This window comes from Magnolia sinica, chromosome 19 (genome assembly GCF_029962835.1).
Source record: "Magnolia sinica isolate HGM2019 chromosome 19, MsV1, whole genome shotgun sequence".
Lineage (NCBI taxonomy): Eukaryota > Viridiplantae > Streptophyta > Magnoliopsida > Magnoliales > Magnoliaceae > Magnolia > Magnolia sinica.
The window spans coordinates 18,369,672-18,395,016 of NC_080591.1; the positions used below are offsets into that span (position 1 = coordinate 18,369,672).

A 25,345-nucleotide genomic window follows, 5' to 3' on the forward strand; every position below is an offset into this window, starting at 1 on the left:
AGGGTAGTTCAATTATTATAATTTTTGGTATATTCTCCATTGATAAAGCCTATGATTAGCAAGGTTAGGTTGTCACAGGTAATGGATGAGCATCCACTTTTAGAAGAAAAAAAAGGCAGTGAACCATTGTTGTAATCTAGCACAAAAGAAAATAAAACCCAAATAAATAAGTACTATTTCTTTCGTCAGGTTCGGGTTAGGTCCATTTTCAAATGACACAAATCAAAAACATTTCAAAACTGGGTCTAGGTAAGGTAGGGTTGGGTTGGTTTTAAGAGGACTCAAAGCCAATCCATTTAGTAACAAGTGTCAAACTTTTAGACCTTTTGTATCCAGACCCGCCCCAAGGGTCCAATCCATTTAGTAACATGGGTCAAACTTTTGGATCTTTTGGATCCAGACCTTCCCCAAGGGTCTAAATTTTTTACGCATATGCAATCATTGTTGGGACAGGTCCATTAACTTGAGGGGTCAACCTGAGCCATTTGCACTCCTAGTTGTAGATCATAGAATTCTCAGATTTCGCATAAGTGCTTTAAAATGGAAGGAAAATATGCAATGACTCAAATGGAACTTAATCAATGATACTCATTCTACTTGTTCTGAGGATGAGAGTGAGAGGTTTGCATTAAAACTACTTCAAGAAATCTTAATTTATCAGTCTTTTTAGAATTTACATAAAAAATATATTGATCAATGTAGTTTATGCTTGTCAATCAAAGAGAAAATGGACATCCGCAGTCGCAGTGCATAGTATCAGCGATCTTATTATAGTAACCACAGAAAGAATCATCAAATAATCAATCTAGTTTATTATTGTCGATCGGAGAAGAAATTGATGGCAACTTTCCACAATCATAGTGTGTAGCATCGACCAACTTACTGAAAAGCAACCCATAGAAGATCTTATCCCTGATGAACCTTGAGAGCCATCCTGAGCCTGCTAGCTGCGCCCACCCTGAAAAATAAGCCCCAGTAATCATCCCAGCTGCACGCCATCGCCGCTCCTTAACGTACCTCTCTAATGCGTCCTTAACCCTTTTCGATTCAATTTTTCTACTCTCCAGTAATGAATTCCCAATGCACCGTCCAAGGATGACCGCATCCTCCAGTGCTAAACAACCACCTTGGCCCAGTTCAGGTGTCATTGGATGCATAGCGTCGCCGGCAACCGTTACAGTACCCTTAGATATGGTACCGAATATGACGTCCCATGGGTACCTGAACATCAATGGTGCGCATGTTAACGTGTCCAGATCACAACGTCGCGCCATATCCAAGTAAATTTCAGGGAGGTTCTTGGCCAAGTTCTCCAATACGTCCTTCTGTATCAGCTCCGGGTCCCTGGTCTCTTCTCCTGCAGTTTTGATTGTGAAACAATCTCAATTAATCCCAATGAGGGATAAGAGTGGGGACCACCACCTTAGCTGTTGAATGGTAGTTAGGTAGTGGATCCCACATAATTCAAATGTAGGCATTTATGACTAGATCCAAATATAAGAAATTGTAAAAATAATGGCCACTGTAACATGAGTCATGTTGGCTTATTTTCAGTGCTAATGACCGCACAAACTTTTGAAAAATACTCCAATAAGTAGAATGTATCAGTTGTGGAATGATCACGTCGAGTCAAGTTCAATAGGGTCGCTTGGACAATCCACCGATCCCAACTGTTCATAAGTTCAGAGTACATTTCATGGGTGGCCACAAAAGGCTCATGCCAACTGGATGATCAAAGTCCATCAGCAAGATGGCCATCTTCTCTTTTTCCAAGTCAGGGATGGTATGGCTAGGATGACTTGATGAAGGTGATGCTTCAGAATCATACGCCAGTAAGATGGTCTTCTTCTGAATTGAACTTCATTCCAATACGATTCAGCTCCTGCAAGATCATTCCCCTCATCGATGGGCCCATTAACATGTAAAACCTCAGAGCGCGAGTGCATTGATAGGCTCTAGTTTTTCATAGATTCAAATTATATTACACAAATAACACAAAACATAAACCATTCACTCAGTGAGCGATTAGTGAAAAGAAAACTCACCATTGATTAATGATTTTTTGTAGGTGATGCCCCAATAAACGTCTTTATTAGTGAGAGGAACAAAACCTGCCCTGAAACCGTCACCTACATACTGCTGGGTTTCATGGTTAAGCCCATGTCCTTCAGGGAATACAGCTAAACCACGCACTGCTGCACGACCTGAATAAACGGGAGCGGAAAGTCCCAACCATCGCGCGATTGCTGAGTGCACCCCATCGCACCCTATTAACACCTGCGATGCATGTGGGTAGGCCAAGTCTACTTAATAAAATACATTATATTCTTTGAAAGTAAAGCCATAATAATTGAAGTTGGCAGGTTGATATATGATTAAACCTATTTGAGACTCTGCAGATTTATATATCATTAAATCTATATGAGAATCTTTTACATGGATGGTGATTCGCAATAGCAGCATTCATTGTAGTAGCTAGAATGTTATACTGAACTCATTTTGCATTTGTTGCACCATTGGGGCCAACATGCTGAGATTGGTTTGATGATTTGACTGTCCATATTTTGCTCTATCTTGAAGTATTTCTGGTAGAATTGTTTTTATTTATTTATTTATTTTTAATATCGAATTTAACTTTTAGCACTCCCTATGTTAGAAAATTTTGCTTTTCAATAACCTTGGACCAATTAATCAAATATTGATTAATACGTAATCAATCAAACACTACTTGAGAAACTGAAATTAAAAAATTAGTAAATCTATTCCACCCAAAATGGGAATCGGCTGGGGTTGTGAACTTATAATCATGGAACGGACAGCAATAAAAATGAAAATAAAAAATAAACTTACGCTATCACTGTGTAGATGAATTCAGAGCATTGAAAAGAAATATTACAGTAGTTGCAATTCAACTTCAAAAATCCACAGCCAGGGTCATCATTGAAGTATTATATTGTTAGGCCATGCTTACCATTTTGAGAACACATGCACTTTGACACAAGGTTTCTGACTGTTGATATTTGTTTGATATGGTTTTCATTGTCTTTTTTTCCTTTTTCTTTTAAGTTTCTGATTATGGATGGTCTAATCTTGATCTATGCACTGCGTAGATCTTCGGATGGTTTATAACATAATACAATGTGATGAATTACTTGATTCATGTATTTTGACAATTAGCTGACCCCAATTGATTGAGTTAAGGCTTCGATGATGATGATGATGATGATGATGCCGTTCCAATCACCAGAGCATCTGAATATTTGAGCATGCTAAACGCCAGGATAGGGAATTAAAGACAACTCATTGCAACCTAATCTCCATTGTTGAATAAAAGCAAGCAAATGCCTAGAAAGCTTAAATCTCTCCACAAAGATGAAGTCTGGATAGTAAGGGGGGGGGGGGCGGGGGGGGGGAGTAAAGAAAATGAAGAACTTTTCTCATGATGAGGTGTTTTCCTATGTTTGGATGGCAAAGAAAATATTCGGATTCCACATAAAAATCATTACCCTATTCCATCATCAACTTCTTATGCAAAAGATATGATGTGACCATTGTGAGAGAATTGAAATTTCCACTTGCTATCCAAACATGACCACTCAAAATAATATCCATGGGAATCCAGATTTGAATAGTGCTAGTGGAATCTAAGAGTTCATTGGACAATCATTACGATTCTCTTTTCTTTCCTGTCAGCGACTTAGCATGTCTCATTTGATTTCTTCTCCTTCCTTCCTTGGGCCTAAGTGTGGGCTTCCTTCCCTGGACTAGGGTGTGAGCTTTTCTTCATTTTCTTTTTCCTTTCTTTCTTCCCAGGCCCGAGGTGTGAGTGTTTATATCCCTGGCTTAGGATGTGGGCTTTTGTTCTTCTTCTTTTCTACTTCTGTCTAGGGGCTTTGCTCCTTGTTTTTTGTTTGTATTTTTATCTTGTTCTCTAATACATAATTATTCTCAAGCAAAATGAGTTGAACTCATTTTTAAGCATCTACTAAATAGATCTAAGCTTCAACAAAAAAGGCATTTGCAGGAACTTACATGCAGTACACATGGCATACATGCACCTAACCGAGAATATAAAATAATGGGGTCATTGTGGACATCCTTAAAAACTAAAATCAAACCAATCCAACTGTGTGTAATTAAAATTATCGGGAGTCCAAATTTAGTTGCTAGTTAAAAAGGAAATGACCATTTGTCCAGGTTCAACCAGCTAAAAGGATACCATCATCAAACTGGTGTGATCTTTAAGCCACGCTCCATCCATGATGGGGCCATGACTTGGTAGGTCTAAATGGCTAATGTATAATCCACGAGCATTAGGAAGACTTTCAAACATAGTTCTAAAACTTGTAAGTCCACTTTGAAACTCGGCAACTTGAAACTCTGATTAAGCAGGACCTAGTCAAGGTCTTGTCAACCTATTTTTCCTAAATAACAGTAGTAACTTCATCAATTGTTGTTATTGTTCAAAAATATGAAGCATTACACTATTTTAAATATGCGGTTTTGACATGTAGCACTTTCCTTTATGGTCCAATGACCTAGCAATAACACCATCCCTTTTGTGTTTTTGCAAATAGTGTCTCTTGTTGTTCATTTTCAGTCAACTCAACTGGATGCCAACCTAGTAGGTCGACTCAACGATGCCAACAATTCTTTACTTGGCTCAACCTGATCTATTAATAAAAAAATTATAATAAATATAGTATAAATTACACAGGCTGGTGGTAAATATTAATCTCATTGTACGTGAAATAAAAAAAAAATTTAAACACAAGAAAAATGCTTATTGGACTGTTAGCACACTTGGATCCTCTGTTATTGGTTCTGAGTTTGAGTTCTCACATACAATTTTTTTCCATTTTACCAAGAAATCAGTTGTCTCCAGGTAAGTTTTGACTTGGCTCGAAATCTGGCCTAGTCCTGTTGACTCAGCCAAGTTTTGACTCGAGATACTGAGTTTTGGAACTATGGTTACACTTAAAATATCGAGTTGAGTGAGTCAAAGACTCATCAGGTTTTATAGTTGACCCGACCTAGCTAGAAATTGAGTCAAGTTATCCAATTTTTGAATTATAGGATTTTATTTATTTATTTATTTATTTGTTTAAAACTATGGTTGCTACTACCATTGGCCAAACACATTGTAGCAGTCTAGCACCTAGAATTTTGGTGCTATAACGGTAGGTGTGTGAAAATATCCTATTCTTTCATGGACAAAAACAAGTCATTCAACCAGAATGATACTGTTGTCACATGTTGAAAGAATGTAGACTGTTCACCGAGTATGTTCCTCCTACCTTGCAGTCATATCTAAGCGTCAAATAAATTGGACAGTTCCAACCATCCAATTGGTAGCTTCGAAATTGACACAGAAGGAAAATAAGCTACAGGCCACATTTGAGGAATTGAAAGGCAAGCATGATCTTGTCCATCTACTTCTTAAAGCCCTTGTTCCAAGTAGTATAGCACACATATGAATGATTGAGATTTTGTTTGATCCTACAATGTTAGAACTATAATATAAGTAGAGCATGTTTCATAGATGGACCCAAAAGCTATGTACCTTTGAGTCTCTTATTGTGCTTGGCCCAGAAAGCCTCATCTGCCAATAGTTTGGCCCATCTAGAGATTACTCAGGGGCATAGTAGATTTTGAGATCCTCTATGAGAAAGGAGTTGCATTTGAGATGAATTGATTTACAATGCAGATTACAGGTTGATCTAACAACCCATAGATTGATTACTGGCTATGTACTCTAGTCTTAGTATTTTTCGGAGTATTAAGAGAGAAACTGATAATATCTTTGTCAACAACTAAAGCTAAGAATAGGTAAACAACTATGGTAGGACATAAGTGTCAATGGCCCATGAAAATGATGACCAACATCAAGCCATATGGTGATTGTTCTATTCAGCACTACTGCGGTGAAGATGCTGAAACTTCGGGGTTTGATGCGGACATCTTTAACCTGATTATACATGCATGTAGGGTTAGGTCATCACATGTCCCTGCATTAGGGTTACCTTTACTAAAGTTCTTAATTTTTAGAGAGCCCACGCGCATTGCAAGCAAAAATCTAGGTTTGATGAGTGATAGAATTGTACACTCGAATATAGTTTCAAAGGGACATATGTAGGGGTTATTGTGTCCGCAAGGTTTTTCTTAACTAGAAACTGCTTTGTCCTTCTTTCTTTCTACATTGTGTGAATCATAGTTTTGGTAGTATTGGGACAAAAAGTTTCCCTTGGGTGTGTTGTTTACAAAAAGAAAAACACATGTAGAGAATGCCTTGAGAGAGATCTTTGTATACAATGATAGAGTGCGAGAGAGAAGATCCATGTGTTCTCTGGTATTCCTTGATTTAGTGAACAAGAAAGCTCGGTTGCCACCCGTGAACATAGTCAACATTGCCAAAACATATAATCCTTTTTGCTTCTTTATCTCTTTTTTTTTTTTCTTCTGATTAGCAAATTGGTGGTGATCTAAGTAAAAATTGAAGATGTTGAAAATGTTTCTCTTCTACTTTGTTCGAGGTCAGAATCATGGGATGGTTTTATAAAATCTCAACATTAGTGGTCCAAAAAAGTGTTAGAATTACGGAAAGAAGAGTTATTAAAAAATATACATATAAACTCAGGAAGGCAAATCAACAAAATTCCAAAATTAATTTGCATGATCAAGCATTAATTGAAAGGTTTCCTTTAAACATAAATAAGTGTTCACTGTGATTCCACAAAAGAATCTGAACAATCCATAGATTTGAATTACGAGGGAGAATCTGAATCATAAAGAACTGCTTGGATGTTCTCTCATCCCCTCTATCTCCTCATTTCCTTTTATTACAAGTTGTCCACTAGACAAATGGAAATAAGAAGGTGTCATTATTTTTTGTAGTCATAGACGAGAGGGACCATAGATGCAAATACGGGCTCAAACCTAAAATATGCATCCTATCTTGTGGGTCATTTCCATAGTCACGTAATTCAATCACTGTGGGTTTGTTCCCTACTGGTGTAGGTTCGACTCCCCTCTTCAGCATTACCTGATACACGTGGTTGTGGGTGGTTGTGTGTATCCACAAGGAATAATCTCACCTCAAAAGGACCAAGGACACCATATGTCTTCAAAATAAAAAATAAAAAAAAATCATCACACCCTTGAACTACAATCTAATACTTTTATGCATTATCAACATCACGCAATTATTTATGATCTTCATCTAAGCCAACTGCACATGATTAGATCTTTAATCAGTTGCTTTCCTAGTGCGCTTAGGCCTTTTCACATGTTAACACATGACCTTCAGAGTGCACACTAATAGAACACCACCTCATCATAAGCTTGCCACGAAGAGCAGAGTAATAAGAAGACTTCATGTCCTATAGAACTAGCATGCTTGCACAATGAAATGATAAAATAGAACCATCACTTATAGATTGACTCAACGATACATTGTGACTGATCTTACACACAAACATTACATGAGGTCTGCCAATCTATCTAGATGACTGGGGATATTGTTCCTATTAGCTACTTAGATTGTTAATAGTTTTTGGAAATTGAAAAAAAAAAAATTTATTGAATTTTGGATTTTCTATTTCTTCTCACATGTATACAAGAAATCATTGTCTGCCCACCATGGATCTAAAATCACAATCAATCACTTGTTTATCCCTGATAGGTTATTTTAATGCAGGTAAAATCCTACTCATGTGAACTCTTTAAAAGTAAAAGAGTTTTGCAGGTAAACTACATCATGTCATCTGTGGATATTGATAAAATCTTTATTATGCAAGCAGTTTCCTTTTGTTTGGCATTGGTAAAATGCCATTGGAAGTAAGATGATTTCGAAAAAATTGGCTGCCAGAAGTAAAGGCTTCACAAGTGCTGCTCACCTAGTTTGGTTTACAACCATTGCAAGATTTTTGGTTTAAAGGGTTTATATGGTATCAAGTCTTTACACCTTGTGAACAATTTACTGCTAAAAGAATTACCTAAGTTGGATTTTACAAGCATCCAAAAACTCCCTGAGTGAACTGCAGCGTAACTATTTTTGTTTTTTATTAATGTAAAAGGAGCATCGAATAAAGAAAAGAGTTCGTTATCTTCTTCTCAAGAAAAGCCTTTGAAAAGAAGATAGAAATCTCTAAAACAAGAAATATAAGTGATATATGGATGAAATTGCTACTTATAATGTATGTAATATGCTTATTTAAGGAAAGGAAATCATAAACCCTAATTTAACTCAAAGTAAGAAATTTCCCCAAATATGAAAAATACCAAAAATGGTATAAAAAAAATGCCTAATCCTACCAAAACTTGTAAACAACCTTTAAATGACTTGAATAAATACTCTGAACCGTAATAAGACTCTTAAAACCTTAAAAATAACGAAAACAAAACTTACCAAAAATAATAAATTTTGTACTAAAATGCAATCGTAGAATCCTTTTGAGGAAATAGACTCCACATCATAGAGCTCGTCAATAGCTTTACAACCGTATATTTTACGTGAAATGTTGATAACTAGTCATAAAGTTATGACCATTGGAAGCTACATATTTATTGGGTGTTTAGACTTGTTTTTTTTTTTTAATAATAATAATAAGGGCTCTTCAGGCCTGAATTTGTGAGATCTATTGAGCCGTTCTCTACTCATAATACATCATCTACCATTTGTTTGAAGGCTCAGTCACGTAGCTAGGATCAACGCATAGACGTAGTTATTTTATTGCATGTTATAGACAAGTTGGATGGCATTCAAGCCCTGTCATTTTTCATATATTCGGTAGAAGATGAGTTGTAAGACTACTAAATAACATTTCCAAATAATTGTTTATAAATAAAATAAAATTACTGTAGTAATGTATTTTGGACCATAAGACTTATAGAAAGATGTAGAAACTGACAGACCGGGAATGAGTTTGATGCAGGACAATTAAAGCTTTTAGAGCAAGTGGTTAATTGTCCTGCATCAAATTGGTATCAGAGCGGGAGGTCTCGTGTTCGATACTCCTCATTAGGGGTGATTAATGCGATAGCATTTTCACACCGGGTTCGAGTGGGGTGGCCTGTGAGAGCTCTTAGAGCAAGTGGTTAATTGTCCTCCATCAAATTGGTATCAGAGCAGGAGGTCTCGTGTTCGATACTCCTTACTGGGGGTGATTAATGTGGGAGCATTTTCACACCGGGTTCGAGTGGGGTGGCCTGTGGGATACAGAGGTACACTCGGGGTGGTGGCCCGCATAACCCATGGATTTGGGGCCCGTGTGAGGTGGATGACTCGTGTGAGGCAAAGCCCATGGATTTGGGGCTCACGAGGGGGCAGAACCCATGGATATGGGGCTCACGAGGAGGGTTCGGTGGAGGACTTAACCCATAGATTTGGGGCCTAAGCTATGAGATAAAGGGATTAATTTGTCATGCTCTATCAATTTGAGCTTTTAGAGCAAGTGGTTAATTGTCCTGCATCATAGGTACATTTAAGACACGTGTGCAATGACTGCATGCATGCATTTGCAAACTGAGGAACCTACCTTTGTTTTGACAACAGTGCCATCATCCATGTGAAGGACATAAGTAGGTGAATCTTTAAGTGTTTCGTTGCTGCTGATGGATGCAAGCTTTGACGAGAACCGAATTGTGCCAGGTGGCAGTTCCTCAGCCAAAGTTTCCAGCAATGCTTTCCTATGCACTGACCTCACTTCCATACTTCCCCTGCTTAGACAGTCCATTAGTGAATTTTTATTTTTCTAGCTTGGGTGTAAAATTAATTAAATAAATAAATAAAAAGAGAGGTTTGTTAATCCCAAATGCTTGTAAAGCTACGCACATCCACTTTTGGCACACATGAAAGTGTGTGTACCAACCATATCTCACTATAGTACATGACCCAATCAAGTGGGCCATTCATGTATCGTGAGTAATAAATTAGAGTTGGGCATTGAGTCAAGTCTGACTGAATTAGGGTTAACTCGACTCGATCTGGTTTTAAAATAGACCTAACCAACTTAGTACCGAGTTCAACCTGCCTGACCTGATCCGAGTTCAGGTCTCGCCTTGACTAATCCAGACTGAGTCCGACCTGGTCACAAGTACCGAGTCAAGTCGAGTCGGCACCGAGTCGGGTGAGGTGCAGCGGCTATCCACGAGCTGGGCACGAGTCGAGTTTCGAATCGAATCGATTCAGTATCGAGTTGGATTTTGAGTCGAGCTACCGGGTGACCCGAACTTGACTCGGTTTGAGTTAAGGTCGGATGGACTCCCCACGTATTTCAAATCGAGTTGGGTCTGAACATGTCAGACAAGTCGAGTCGTCCCTTGCCCAACTCTAGTGAGTATAGATATGGTCACCTTTTTATCCAGCCCTCCATTTTTTTTGAGGTTTGAACTCACTGATGGGCTTGATTTTAGGCAAGACAAGTACCAAATAAATCAGCAATTATAATTCCTTTTACCTGTCCAAGGGTCCAGAGAAAGAAACCTGCTGTTGAGCTCCAGTAGCTACACTAGTAACGGATCCCCTGCAAAATAAATAAGGATGTCAAAGGGCTAACCGTGGCAGGGCTGGTGTCCGTCCAAGCCCAATCTACAAAGCAAAACATAGGCCTGAGGCCTGCCTGGTCCACCAACGACTGGCCTATTCAGGCGTAGATGAGTATGCCCAGCCCAAGGTCGGGCCATTCACAAGTGTGATTTATGATATAAGCTAAGTTCATTAGAAATACTCTAAGTGCTATCAGATATGGTGCTCACAGGTTACATTGGTTCACTTGGACAGTCCATTCCGTTGATTTGAACCATCCATTAAGCCTAAAACACTTTTAAAATGTTACCGATGGGATGACCCAATCCATCTTTGATTTGCCCTTATACCTTCCACAGCCATCCATTTTTGGACCCACGGTTGTAATGGTTACAATTGCATAACAAGAGTGATTCTTTAGATTAAAAAGCAATCCATGACAGGCCCTAATAAATAGATGGATCAAAAAAAAAATTATTGGACCTACTTTTGTGTAATTGTTTTTGACCGTCCATATTAAAGACCATTGATCAAATGGTTCTTATTTGCATGATAGCCCTTGAAATATGTGATGAACCCAGTGAACGGTCTTGATCAATGGTTGGACTATATAAGTAACTCAATGCAACTAGAAGCACTGTAATTTATAATTACGTGAGAGCAATAGAGCTTTGGATTTGCCTCATTTGAAAGGAATGCACACCCTTGATTTTTTATGGGCACACAATAAACAATAATATTTATGTAAAATCTATTCTGGCCACTAGATTTATAATACTACATTAGGCAAACCTGTGATTCAGATGGACCACACCAAAGGAAAAAATGGTTAGCCAGACGGCCACCCTTTTATTTTATTTTATTTTATTAATGCACGCACACGCACCCCAACACACTCATGCTAGTGGAATTTCAACACCTATAGGTACTCGAACCCTTGACCAGGTGTTGAAACTCCTGAGAGTCTACCACCGGGGCAAGAGTAGACGGCCACCCTTAATTCATGCCCAACATGATGATGATATATATATATATATATATATATATATATATATATATATATATATATATATATATATATATATATATATATATATATATATATATATAGGAAAAGTCGAGCTCATGGGAACTTCCCATGAGCTCGAGCTGTGTGGGCCCATCGTGATGTGTGTCGAACATCTACCCCATTAGTCAGATGCCCCATTCCATGGTTGGCCTAGGGCTTAAAAATCAAGTCAATCGATGACTTGTGTGGGCCACACCATATACAAAAGTTGGGAGGGTTACCCTCCATTAAAACATTCATAATCATTTGTTCGGCCCACTGAGAACTGGTTCACAATTTCAGCCCATCCATTATGTGTGTCCCACTTGGATGAGAAGTTAGAACAAGTTTACATCCAAATTTCAGGTGGATCCCACCAAGTGCTTTTATATGTTTTAGCCATGTCTTCACATGATTTTAAATGGTATAGCCCACATGAGTTCCACATACGGATGATTTTTAGAATATCCCATAATTTAAAGGGGACCCATCAAATGCACGATGTTGATGTTAGACATACATCATGGTGGGGCCCACACAGCTCAACCTCATGGGAAGTTCTCACGAGCTCACAAAGAACCTTTTCAATATATATATATAATCCACTATAACCGTTAGATGCTACACCAATATTTAGGCATGAGCCCAAACATCAAGCCTATCTTTATTTGTAGAGTTGGGCAGAAATCGACCAATTCGACGGATTCGAACCAAAGGCCAGGATCGGGTCAAATTGAGTTGGCCCAGTTAGATTCGACCGTAAATCGGATCGAGTTCGGATCAATAGTTAAACCGGACCAATCCGATCCGATTCGATCTGCACAATGTTTATTCAACACTGTTTCTTGTAATGTTGTCCACTTAAGATTGGGATATACCTCATTTTTTGTTTAATACATAAAATGATCTAGAAAAATAGATAGACGGCATGGATGAAATAAATACATTATGGTGGGGTCTACAGAGCACTGACTATCCACCAGCTGGTGGCAAGGGGAGTAGCCAATCCATCTTCTCAGCCCTGCACGCAGGAAAGGGTTCATGGACAGAGCAACCTACATGCTATCCTCGCTGTTGAGTAGAAGCTTTCGTCAGAAGGCTACGCGAGAAAAGGGTTTTGATAGAATGGGGCGTACCCCATCAAAGTTACCATGCAGGGTCTTGCCCCACCGTTCGATAGCACACATGTCAGAGATCCGAGTCATTCATCAGGTATTTAACACTGAATATAGCTTGAATCAAAATTAAACCTTCCTCTATGTGGGCCATTAAAGAAGGATCAATGGTTCAGATTTAGTGCATATGTGTGGTTCAATTGTTGAATGAAATATCCTCATTTTTGGTAACAGGTTTTTTCACAATGTGAACTATCTAATGAATAGCCCAGATCCATCAAATGCATGCCATAAGATGGTGTGAAGGGCCTGAATTGTGGCATTGAAGCCAGGGCCTGCATTCTATCAAAACCTGCTCATCCTCACTGCATGTATGCTTCTCTTCATACCAGTATTTATTATTCGCATCGAGCCACGAGCTCTCTACGGATGCGGATTTCAAGTGAAAGCCTTTCACACGAGTTCTTACGTGCTATCGTGATGTTTGTGATAAATTCATACCGTCCATCCGTTTTGGGAGCTCATTTTAGGACATGGGGCCAAAAATGAATTGTATCCAAAACTCAAGTAGCCCTTACGAGAGGAAACAGTGTAGATTCAATGACCAGCTTCGCTGGTTTTCCCTCTCGTTTGGCACACTCAAGCTTTGGATCCACCTATTTCTTGGTATATGTCATAAAATGAGCTGTCACAACTGATGGACGGTGTGGATTTCTTATAAATATCACTATGGCCCACATAGCATCCTAATGCAGAAATCCTCGTCCAATAAAAGAATCCGGAAGTGGATTGGTAGGTGTATCACACACTAAGCTAGACGTCAGCAAGTTTTGTGGGTCCCATCATGAGGTATGTGTTATATCTAAACCGTCCATCCATTCAGCGGGCTCGATCTGAAAAGTAAGACAAATCTAAAGATCAAGTGGACCACACTGTAAAAGCAGTGGGGGTTGAATGTCTACCATTGAAACTCTTTAAGGGGTCAGGAAGATTCGATCCGAACCGTACCTAACCCGATCGACTCGATTTTTCTAACCGAGTCGGACTCAGTTCGGGTCAGGCCAGCAGTGCAACGGATCGAATCGATTCGGAGGACTCGAACTCGGTCCCGAAACGGATCGAGTTCGGGTCGGGCATTGAAAATTTCGGACCAAGTCGAGTTGGGCCCAATCCGGTCCAACTTGACTCGATGCCCATCTCTAGTTATTTGAGCGGGCCAAAAGAAGGGAAATAGTTTGAAAGGAAAAAATTTGGAAGGTGAGTGTTGCCTGTACACTGTTTTCAATAGCGTATTACACTTGAAACAAAGATGGAGATGATGATTAGGCCATGGGCCTAACATGGTGTGAGACACTTGGTGGTCTAGGTGGATCCCACATCAACACCAATGTGGAACCTACCCAAACCACCAACCTGCTTTCCAAAAATTCATGTGTAACAATTAACTCATCTCCTGATGGCATGATGGGTACGAAAAATAACCCTCCTCAAGTCAACCTAACTTTTATTTTTTAAGGGGGTACCATGATGTATATGTGAGATTAACTCTAACCACTAGATCTATAATCTTATGTTAGGCCTATTGTCAAAAAAATTATGCTTCGTGTGATTTATGTGGGTCACACCAAGAGAAATAGTTGGAAGAGAGACACCCACCCTAGATATAAATTTATACGTCCACCGTGATGATTATATAAAATCCACTCCAACCATTAGATCCCACAACAAAACTTAGGCTTAGGACCCAAACATTAACCCCACTAGTCATTCAAATGGGCCACATATAGGAAAATAGTTTGGAGGGCGAGTGTTGCCCTATACACTATTTCCAATCATATGGTCTACTTGAAACACGTTCAAAGTGGACTTCACATTAACACCAATGTGGAGCCCACGTGGAATAATAACCCATCTCCATCTTGATGTGATTTGCACGCCGCTGCCCTTTATTTTATGGGGGGGCCACCGTGATGTGTATGTTAGTTCCCCTCTGACCATTAGATGTGTAATCTTATATTAAGTCTATCGCTGAAAATGTAAGCTGACATGTGATTTAGGTGGGGCCACACGAACATAAATGTGAGAGAGACATCCACTGTTAATATTTACAAAGCCCACTATGATGATTATATAAAATCTACTTAAATCATTAGATACCACACCAAAACTTAGGCTCGGGGAACAAACATCAAATCTATTAGTTATTTAGTCGTGGCACACAAAGTAAACAGTTTAGAGGGTGAGTGTTGCCATGTACATTATTTTCAATTGTGTGGTCCACTTAAAATTCGGATTGGACTGATTTTCAGGCCTGGTGGTCACGATAGATTTCACCTAAAGAACATCGGGATGGTGGGCCGGGCCCACCTGAGCCGAAAACCCTTTTTATAGTTGATGAAATAACTTTTCTTTTCTTTTCTTTTCTTTTTACTCCTGATGTCAGATTATTGGAAGTGCCCCTGAGGCAGGCGGGCCAGGCCCAAAGACTGGGTGGGCGAACCCGACCATTGACTAATGCAGATTACATCCTACCCCGCCCATCTCCAACTGGGAACGGGCAGTAGCTTTGAGTGACCACCGTGATGTATGGGTTTTATCCACACCGTTCATTCATTTTTCCCTATCATTTCGTAATATGGGCTCAAAACTGAGGTAGATCCAAGAAACAGGTGGGCCACACCATAGGAAGCACTGATGATAATGATTATCACTGTTGAAACTTTCCTAGGGCCCACCTGGATGAAGATAAAACACAAATATCAGCTCGACCCAGAACTTCTATTGCCCCCAAGAAGTTTTCAACGTTTAGAGTTTAATCCCCATTACGTAGCCCACCTGTGTCTTGGATCTGCCTAAGTTTTACGCCCATGAAATGATACGGAAAAATGGATAGACGGTGTGGATAAAACGCATACATCACGGTGGCTACTCAAAGCCCGTTCCCAGCTGGAGACGGGCGGGGACTGTCCGCAATCCGCGTTCCCCATTGACACCCCTACCGGGCCAGAGCTCATAAACTTCCAAAGAGATCGAGCTTTGTGGGCGCCACCGTTGTGTATGTTGAACATCCACTCCATCAATCAGATTCAACCTTTCATACTGCGCCATTAGCCTAAAAATCAGGCAAATCCATTACTTAAATGGGCCACACCACAGACAACAGTTAGGAGTGGATGCCCACCCATTGAGAGAGAGAGAGAGAGAGAGAGACTTACCCATGGGAAGGAGGATAGATGGAGGTGAGGTTGGTAGCAACTCCAAGGGCATCGAGTGCTCTCCAGGCGTTAGGGAAAAGAGTAATGGCAGCACCAGCTGCACGTAGGTCGTGAGACCTCTCAAGAACCAATGCCCGGACCCCTACCTTCTTTAACGCCAGAGCTGTTGCTAACCCTGCGATCCCTGCTCCAACGATCACCACTTCTTCGTAGATTTCCATCTCTCTCTCTCTCTCTCTCTCTCTCTCTCTCTCTCTCTCTCTCTCTCTCCATTTTAAAACAATTCCAAAGTAGCTACTGTTTTTGTCATCACCAGTATTTTTCAAAGCAAAATTGTTTTAAAATTCATCTCCTGAGCCTCATCTTTTTTCAAAGTTGGCAGCGTATATAACGTACACGGAAACAAAATCGTTATCATCGAGCAGTTGACGGTTTTGCCCCTATCATGTATTCAACTTGTTGTAGATATATGGGCTCTCCTTGGTACGTGCATATCATCCAAACCATTCATCCTGATGATTGCACCATGAAACTGGGAAAATCCAAGATTCATTTTGATTCAACTACCCAGTGGCCCACAATTTAGAGAATGCTAGATCATTATGAAAATGGGTGGTTTTCCATTGTTTTCTGTCTCGTGACCGGCTTACCTATTATTGGATTAAAATGATTTTTTAAGCTTCCATTTTTTATGATTGGCTGACCCAGATAGACGGATTGGATGCTATTTATACATGACAGTGGCCCTCAAGTGCACATAAAAACGACTCCTCAATTGAGGTTAATTTTGCCATTTGATACAGATTCCTGTAAGATTCCAGGAAAGGCACGTGCATTAATTAAAAAAGGGGGAATGTTTTAGAATTTTCTTAAAACATACGAAAGATAGTAAGATACAATAATTCCCTTTTTGTAAGGTACAGGAATTTCCTGTTCCAAAATTTTTATTAGACCACGTGTCTATGCTAACGTTAGTACAGTTGTTTGAAAAAATAAATGTTACCAAATAAACTATATTTCTTTTTTCTTTTTTCTTTTTTCTTTTTACCATTTTTTCTCATGGCCCGTGACAGCAGAGGATGCGGATTTCATCCGTCTCATTTCTCAGCTCGTGTAATGTAATACTCTAAAATGGATGCACAATGTGATAAAACACGCATATTGTTTTAAATGTAGTAAAATATTATAGATAAATTGTTAACAAGTGAAGTAAGAATAATTAGGTGTATGAATGTTAATAAGTTGATAATATAAAATAGATGTAAATTGTGCCTCTTAATAATGTATGATACGTGAATTTATGTACACTTAAGGGGGAGTTTGGCGCACGGTATTAGATGGGATTAGCTGGGATTGAATTGCATTTGGTCTATGCAATTCCATCCGCATTTGGAGATGATGGGAAAGGGTGGGATTAGGTGGGATGGAATTGCATTTAGTCCCATGGCATTGCATTTGGTCTCATGCAGGATTTTTGTGAATTTTGAAATCCACTACACATGTGGGCCCCACAATGATGCATGCATTTATCCATGTCGTCCATTCATATACACCGTTTACAGGTGACATTATGGTTATATATGTGTACAAGTGAACGACATCTGTTGTGAATTTGGTCCATTGATTACAATTCCATGATCCACCAAACATGATTTCGCTTAATCCGGTGTTTTCCCATAGCAAAAATTTTATCCCAAATATGGGATTGGATGGCTACAATACCATGGTATTTCCATAGATGCAATCATTGTGCAATAATGATGTTAAACCCATCTAATACAATTCAATACCATTCAATTCCATGGACCAAACACGCCTTAGTGTACGAGTCATGAACCGTAACTTGGGTTTGACGGTGCACACTCTATATCCATAGTACGGGGCATGACAAAACTTGTTCTTTCAAGAATTTTGAATGTTAATGTAGATGTGGTCCAGGCACTACATGTTGAAATTAGAGGGATGGATCAGCCTACCATCCTCAAAATACATGAGTTCTTATTGGGATTTGTGCTGCGAAATCACATAGATATGGATCTAGGATAGCAATCCAAGAGCACCAAGCAATCACAAGAAACATAGAGATTTAATGTGGAAAACCCTTGCGGGAAAAAACCACGGCACAAAGCGACAGAAAATTCCACTACAAAAGCTCAGATTATAAAGATAGAGGACTTACCCAGCTTGAGCAATCCTCAAACTTCTCCTTTTCTCCACCCCTTGAAACCCGAGAACCTTTTTAGAAACCCTAGAATGCCTTAAAATTTCCTTAGAATACCTCCTAGTTTCGTATACAACCCTTTATATAGCTTTAGAAACAAGTAGAACAAAAATAGGAAACAAAAATTGCAAAATCTGCGTTTCTGCAAACGAATCTGTGTCAAAAAAATGACAAAAACGGTCCAACAAGCAGGGGCGAAAATACAAACAAAACTCGATGGCATTGATCGACTTTGATGTCATGGAACTACCTTCGATGTCATCGAACCCATAATGAGATTTAAGACATCTCTGACAACAACAATCTCCACCATGTCTTTAATCTTCAAACGTAGCTCCTTATCCTCTTCTCTTATCTTTACCTCGCATCATAGCTTTATTAATGCTTCTCATGTACACTTCGTCCTTCTTTTACGCCATTGCCAAGCCCAGAGAAGTTGCACATAACTTAAACTTCTCTGAAGGAACAATCTTGGTGAGCACGTCTGCCGGATTTAAATCCACATGCCCAATCACCTTCGCTCCTGTCTTCTCAAAAATAAGACGTAGTCTTCTGTATCTCGAATGTATCGAAGTAACCATCTCACTGCCTCCAAATGTTGTTTGCCGGGGTATTTACTCACAACATCGATTGCTTGTGAAATAACCAGTCTAATACAGACCATGGCATACACTACCAACCGCATTTGAATAAGGCTCGCATGAGACATATACTGCTTTTCCTCATTTGTTTTGGGACATGTCCTGAGGAAAACTTAAAGTGCGCCGCATAGGGAATGCTCACCGGCTTTGCCTGGTCTATCGCATACCTACTCAAGGTATTCTACCTAATTACCAAAGCTTGCTCCTCTTTTAGTCTCTATGAATATCAATGCCAAGAACCATTTTTGCAGCCCCCGATCCTTCATCTCGAATGTCCAACTTAACCGAGTCATTAGTACGTTGATTCCAGACATGACTTGATTGACGATCTACATATCATCAACATACCATTCCTGACTCAACATGAAGGAATCAAATTTTATACCACTGCCTAGGCGTCAGGTCGTACCACGACCTCCTACAAACTTTTTTCTCAGCTTCTATAAACTTCGAACCGCTCTGGGTGCTTCATGAATAACAACACTTCCTATTTCTCGTGCAGAAGTACAGTCTCCACATCCATCCTTTTAACTCGAAATCGTATTAGGCAATTAGCGCCAACACGAATATGATAAACACCTATTATACCGTTGGCGCGAATATCTCTGAGAAGTCGATCCCTTCTCTTTGAGTATAACTCTTCGCTATCAGTCTCGCTTTGTATCTATGTCATATTCTCTTAAAGATCCACCTACATCCAACTACTTTTCGGCCCATTATAGGCTCCACCGGCTCCCACGTGTCGATCTGGTACAATGAGTTCATCACATCATCCATAGTCACATTCCACTTCTCAGTACCAAACTCACCTAGAGCTATCTGAATAGTAGATGGATCTCCCTCGTCTTTAATAAGAGCATATGCGATGTTGGAGATGTCCACGTACCTTGCCGATATCATACGAATATGCTGTGTGATTCTTCTCGCTGGTGATTGCTTCATCTGCTCTGTATCTTTGTTCGCGCATCTCAGCCTTTATGCTCTGCCTGTTTATGTGGTCATGGCCAGCATGCCACACACTTGAAGAGGTGGAATCTGCTACAGCCACTGCAGCTCCACCTATTAAAGTGCTCCCCATCAACCTATAAAGATTACTGAGTTGTTGCATTTTCATGATTACCTGTGCCCCCTTAGATACTTTAAGGGCACCGTCAAGTCCAGTGAACTTGCATCATTTTGCCTCAAGTACACTAAGAGAGATCAGGCTCTTCCTCACGACAGGAACGTGTCTCACCTCAATTAGGGTACACTCTGTCCCATCAAACATCTTGATGTACATCGTACCAATAGCTAGAACATTGCAGGCATTGTCATTGCTCATAAACACTTATCCACCATCGCACTCTCTGTAGCTGGTGAACCAACTCCGATGAGGAGTCATGTGAAAGGATTCTCCTGTGTCTAGAATCCACTCGCCCCTACGATCATCGTATGGGCATCTGATCGTAGACACATACAAGACATCACCATTACATCCACTCGATCCATCTAAAGTGGCAGCGTTGGTCTTCCTGTACGAAGCCTCAGATTTTTCTCTCTTAGATTTAGGATTTGCACAATCCTTCTTCATGTTTCCTTCCGTCGCATAGTTCCAGCACTTTAACTTTCCTTTACCATTGTCCTTGGATTTAGATATAGAGCTTGAAGATCTTGTACCTTATTTAGAATTCCTACTTCTCGTAATCAGTGCATCAGAAGATGCCCCCATGTCGCCGTTAAGCTTTCTCATGGCCTTCCCTTGAAGAGCTGAGATAATGGTGTCGACACTCAAGATTTTATTTGCGATGCACATCGTGTCCTTGAATGACTCATACGATGCTAGAAGAGAATTTAACAACATACATACTTGTTCCTCATCTCTGATCACTTCATCCATATCTAGCAATTTGCACACCAATTTATTAAAGTTGCTGATATGGGTATCCAGATCCTCACCTTCTATCATCATGAAGTTATACCATTGTACTTTCAAGCGTAGGTGATTTTCAGAGAATTTTTTCCCATAGACATCCTCTAACTGCACCCATAACTTAGCCGCAGTTTTCTCCTTCATAACATTGTAGAGAACCTCATTCGTGAGACACAAACGGATGGAGGCTAAAGCATTACTATCAAGAGTCTCTCATCCTTCATAGTCAATTTTCGCTCTTCAAGAGCCTTAACTTCGCCCTACTTGGTTAATAGACTAATCTTCTTTATCTTCCATAACTCAAAATTATTTTTGCCCAAGTACATCTCAATATCAAACTTGGCGTTTCTCATTGATGTTAATCCTACATATTCAGATATATGCCCCAACGATAGCTCTAATACCACTTGTTGGGATTTATGTTGCGGAATTACACAGATATGGATCTAGAATAACAATCTAAGAGCACCAAGCAATCACAAGAAACACAGAGATTTAACGTGAAAAACTCTTGTGGGAAAAAACCATGGTACAAAGCGATAAAAATTTTCACTATGAAAGCTCATATTACAAAGATGAGGACTTACTCAGCTTGAGCAATCCTCAAACCTCTCATTTTCTCCACTCCTTGAAACCCTAGAACCCTTCTAGAAACCCTAAAATGCCTTCGAATTCCCTTAAAATACCTCCTAGTTCCATATACAACCCTTTATATAGCTTTAGAAACAAGCAGAATCGTAATAGGAAATAAAAATCGCAAAATCTACATTTCTACAAACGAATCTGCGTAAACCTTCGATGACATTGAACTAGCTTCGATGTCATCGAAAAATGACAAAAATAGTCCAACGAGCAAGGGCGAAAATTCGAACAAAACTAGATGGCATTGACCAACTTCGATGTCATCGAACTGGCTTCAATGACATTGAAGCCAGTTCGATATCATCGAATCCAAAATGAGATTTAAGACATCTCTGTCAACAACAGTTCTAACATTTTTTCTTCTTGACACCTCAATCTGTAATGTTCAATGTAATGGAGCTTTTGTTTTGTATTAATTAATAGTGTCTTTTTTATTTGGCATTTGTCATCTGTTGCGGGTGTAGTTCCCTTACATATTGCGTACTCATGGATATGAATATCGGTATCGTATTGGCCAATACGGCCATATCGTATCCGTATTGACATAAGCCGATACACAATACAGGATTGTATCAGTCTTATACGAAAAAATTGACCTGTGTTGGCTGATATGGGATGTATTGGCGCCGATGCGAGGCATATATGACTGATATGCTCATACGAACCCAATTTTATTTTTATTTTTAATTTCACACATTTATTTTTTAAGTTAAAATATGGAAGAAGGTTAAAAACTTATTTTAAGCTAGATTTAAACCTATTTTAAGATTAAATTAAACAAATTATTTGAATGAAATTGGGCAAATCAAAGTGAATTTGACCATTATGAAAAATCAGATAGAACAATTCCAAAGTAGCCCCTGTTTTCGCCATCACCACTATTTTTCAAAGCAAAATTGTTTTAAACACCTCCTGAGTCACCTCTTTTTTCAAAGTTGACTTTGTATTCAACGTACAGAGAAACAAAATCGTTATCATCGGGCAGTCGACCGTTTTGCCCCTATCATGTAGGCAACTACTTGTAGACATTTGGGCTCTCCTTAGTGCGTGCATATCATCCAAACCATTTATGATGATCATTCCACCATGAAACTGGGAAAACCCAAGATTTATTTTGATCCAACTATCCAGTGGCCCACAATTTAGAGAAGGCTGAGGATGAAAATGAGTGGTTTTCTATTGTTTTCTGTCTCGTTGCCTACCTGATTATTAGATTAAAATTATTTTTTAGACGTCCATTTTTTATGGTTGGATGACCCCACTAGACGGATTGGATGCTATTTATACATGACAGTGGGCCTCAAGTGCACATAAAACCAACTCCTCAATGGAGGTTAATTTTGCCATTTGATAGAGATTCCTGTAAGATTTCTGGAAATTCAACACTATTTTTCAAAGCAAAATTGTTTTAAACACCTCCTGAGCCCCAAAGTTGGCAGCGTATTCAACGTACATGTAAACAAAATCGTTATCATCGAGCAGTTGACGGTTTTGCCCCTATCATGTAGGCAACTTGTTGTATAGGCATATGGGCTCTCCTTGGTGCGTGCATTTCATCCAAACCATTTATCATGAACATTCCACCATAAAACTGAGAAAATCCAAGATTCAATTTGATCTAACAACCCAGTGACCCACAATTTAGAGAAGGCTCAGGATGAGAATGGGTGGTTTTCCATTGTTTTCTGTCTCGTGGCCTACCTGATTATTGGATTAATATGATTTTTTAGATTTCCATTTCTTATGGTTGGATGACCCCACTAGACGGATTGGATGCTATTTATACATGACAGTGGGCCTCAAGTGCACAGAAAAGCAATTACTCAATGGAAGTTAATTTTGCCATTTGATAGAGATTCCTGTAAGATTTCAGGAAAGTCAACTCTATTTTTCAAAGAGTGTAGAAGTATATTACGGTGAGAGCTAATATTATCCATCTGAATTTTCTTTTCAAATTTAAACTGCTTGATATTTAATTCCATTTGATAGCCACCAAATAGATGGTCAGGATTGGTTAATCAATGTTATTTTAGAGATATGCTCCATATGGATCCTATAACTTGGATGGTCTGCCGTGCATCGTTGCGATATGTGGCTAGGAGGAGCCAATGTGAATTTCCAAACGGTGTTGGAAGTAGGGGTGCACATCGAACTGATAGAACTTTGGAACCAGATCGGAACCGACCAAATGGTCCGGTTTGGTCCGGTTCTAGAGTGCACCGGTTCTGATTCCGGTTCCAAAAATCAAAGAACCGATTACGTCGGTTCGGTTCTCGGTTCGGGGGTACGTGGAACCGAACCGTGGATCCGAACTGTAGAACCGATCCCCTCTCTCTCTCTCTCTCTCTCTCTCTCTCCATTCAATTGGGCTGGATTATAAAAAGCCTCTCTCTCTCTCTCTCTCTCTCTCTCTCTCTCTCTCTCTCCATTCAATTGGGTTGGATTATAAAAAGCCCGTAACCTTGGAACTGAACCGGTTTTAACAGCCCGGTTCCGGTTCGATTCTAGGGAGCCAACAGCCAGGTTCAGTTCCAAAAACCGTAGAACCGTTAGGAACGGTTTGGTTCTGGTTTCACCCTAGAACTGGACCGAACGGACCAGTGTTCACCCCTAGCTGGAAGGAACAGAGGCAATTAAATACATAAAAACGGAGGTACTGTACTCAGTATAATAAGCCTCCTATACTGCACCGTATTTCATGCCAATTTATTTGATGTGTATGAATTCTAACCCATACAAAGTTTCTGATCCATCAAGAAAAGCACCTGACATGGAAATCTTACTGATTTATTCGTTCAAGAGGTAGGCCATAACTTAAGATGGTTCAGGTGTCATACATTCATTTATTTTATTTATTTGGCACACTTGTTGCATGGATCTACCTGATCTTGGCAGCAGATGATCCTCTGTTAGGAACAACCTTTTTCGAGACCAGAATGTTCTGTACATGTCATATTGGCACTAAAAAAGTGACGAATGGTACGCCAGTCGTATCAGATCAAACAAAGAAAGAAGGACGTAGATTGCCTACCGAGGGAAGCGGATTGGCTGGTGTACCTCACACCAGGGATGTGGCTGCTGTATTGATGCGAACAAGTTCTGTGGGTCTGATCATGAGGTATGTGTTATATCCAAACCATTCATTCATTTGGCGAGATCATCTTAAAGCTTGAGACGAAAAAACAAGATAGATCTAATTATCAAGTGGACCACAATGCAAAAGGCAGTGGGGAATTGAAAGTCTATCATTGAAACCCTTTTTGGGGTCACATAAGTTTTGGATAAATACAAAAAAAAAAAAAAAAATTCCTCTTCATTCAGGTCTTTGTGACCTAATGAATAGATTGGATGGAAAATAAACGTCATGGTGGGCCCTACGAATTGTTTAACGGTGAAAATCATTATCTCTTCTGATATTTGTGGTGTGGTCCAGATGATATTTGGATATGATTTATTTTTTGGATAATATTCTAAAATGATCTCTAAGAATAGATGAACAGTGTAGATATAATAAATATATCACTGTGGGGCCATGTAACTTTGATCTCCTTTGAATCGTTTGTACAACGCGGAGCTCGAGGAATCGTCAGTGCTCGTCTTCGGACGACACGTACCTACAGCAGCTATATAGCTGGTGTGTGGTACAGCAGCCCAATCCGACTCCCAGCGAGGTGGCTACTGACTGATACATAACGATGTATCTGTAGTATCTACGTCTTTCATCCATTTTTCCCTACTATTTTATACTATCATTTTAAAAATAAGGTAGATGTAAATTTTATATAGACAACATTACAAGAAAGATTGGTGATTGAACACTCATTATTAAAAACTAATTAGAACCATGAAAGTTTTGGATTAAATTGATATTTGTGTTTTCTCTCCGTTGTAGCTTACTTAAAAGAACATTTTGGATGACAAATAAACATTACAGTGAGCATTAGGAAGGTTTTAAGGGTGGCCACTCTTTTCTTTGGTGTGATGGACTCGAGACTTGGTTCTCTTTTACTATTGACCTCATGCTCTACG

At 39.4% G+C, this 25,345-nt stretch overlaps 1 protein-coding gene across 1 annotated transcript; it reads right to left on the reverse strand.

Annotated features, from left to right (window-relative positions):
- Positions 1-554: 554 nt before the first annotated feature.
- Positions 555-16,237, reverse strand: LOC131235571 (monooxygenase 2-like). The gene is made up of 5 exons (XM_058232777.1): positions 15,904-16,237; positions 10,458-10,523; positions 9,537-9,717; positions 2,046-2,277; positions 555-1,357 (listed from the first exon to the last, which is right to left on the reverse strand). Exons 1-5 carry the CDS (start codon positions 16,122-16,124, stop codon positions 801-803), a joined length of 1,257 nt encoding a protein of 418 aa, XP_058088760.1. The 5' UTR covers positions 16,125-16,237; the 3' UTR covers positions 555-800.
- Positions 16,238-25,345: the final 9,108 nt, after the last annotated feature.

Bases quoted from the DNA above. Each gene is read 5' to 3' on its own strand.
- LOC131235571 (XM_058232777.1), bottom strand. From the start codon at position 16,124: ATGGAAATCTACGAAGAAGTGGTGATCGTTGGAGCAGGGATCGCAGGG. The intron at 2,278-9,536 runs GTAGGTTCCTCA...CATGCATCGCAG, and splicing joins GCACTGTTGTCAAAACAAAG to GTGTTAATAGGGTGCGATGG. The intron at 1,358-2,045 runs GTGAGTTTTCTT...TCAAAACTGCAG, and splicing joins CAAAAAATCATTAATCAATG to GAGAAGAGACCAGGGACCCG.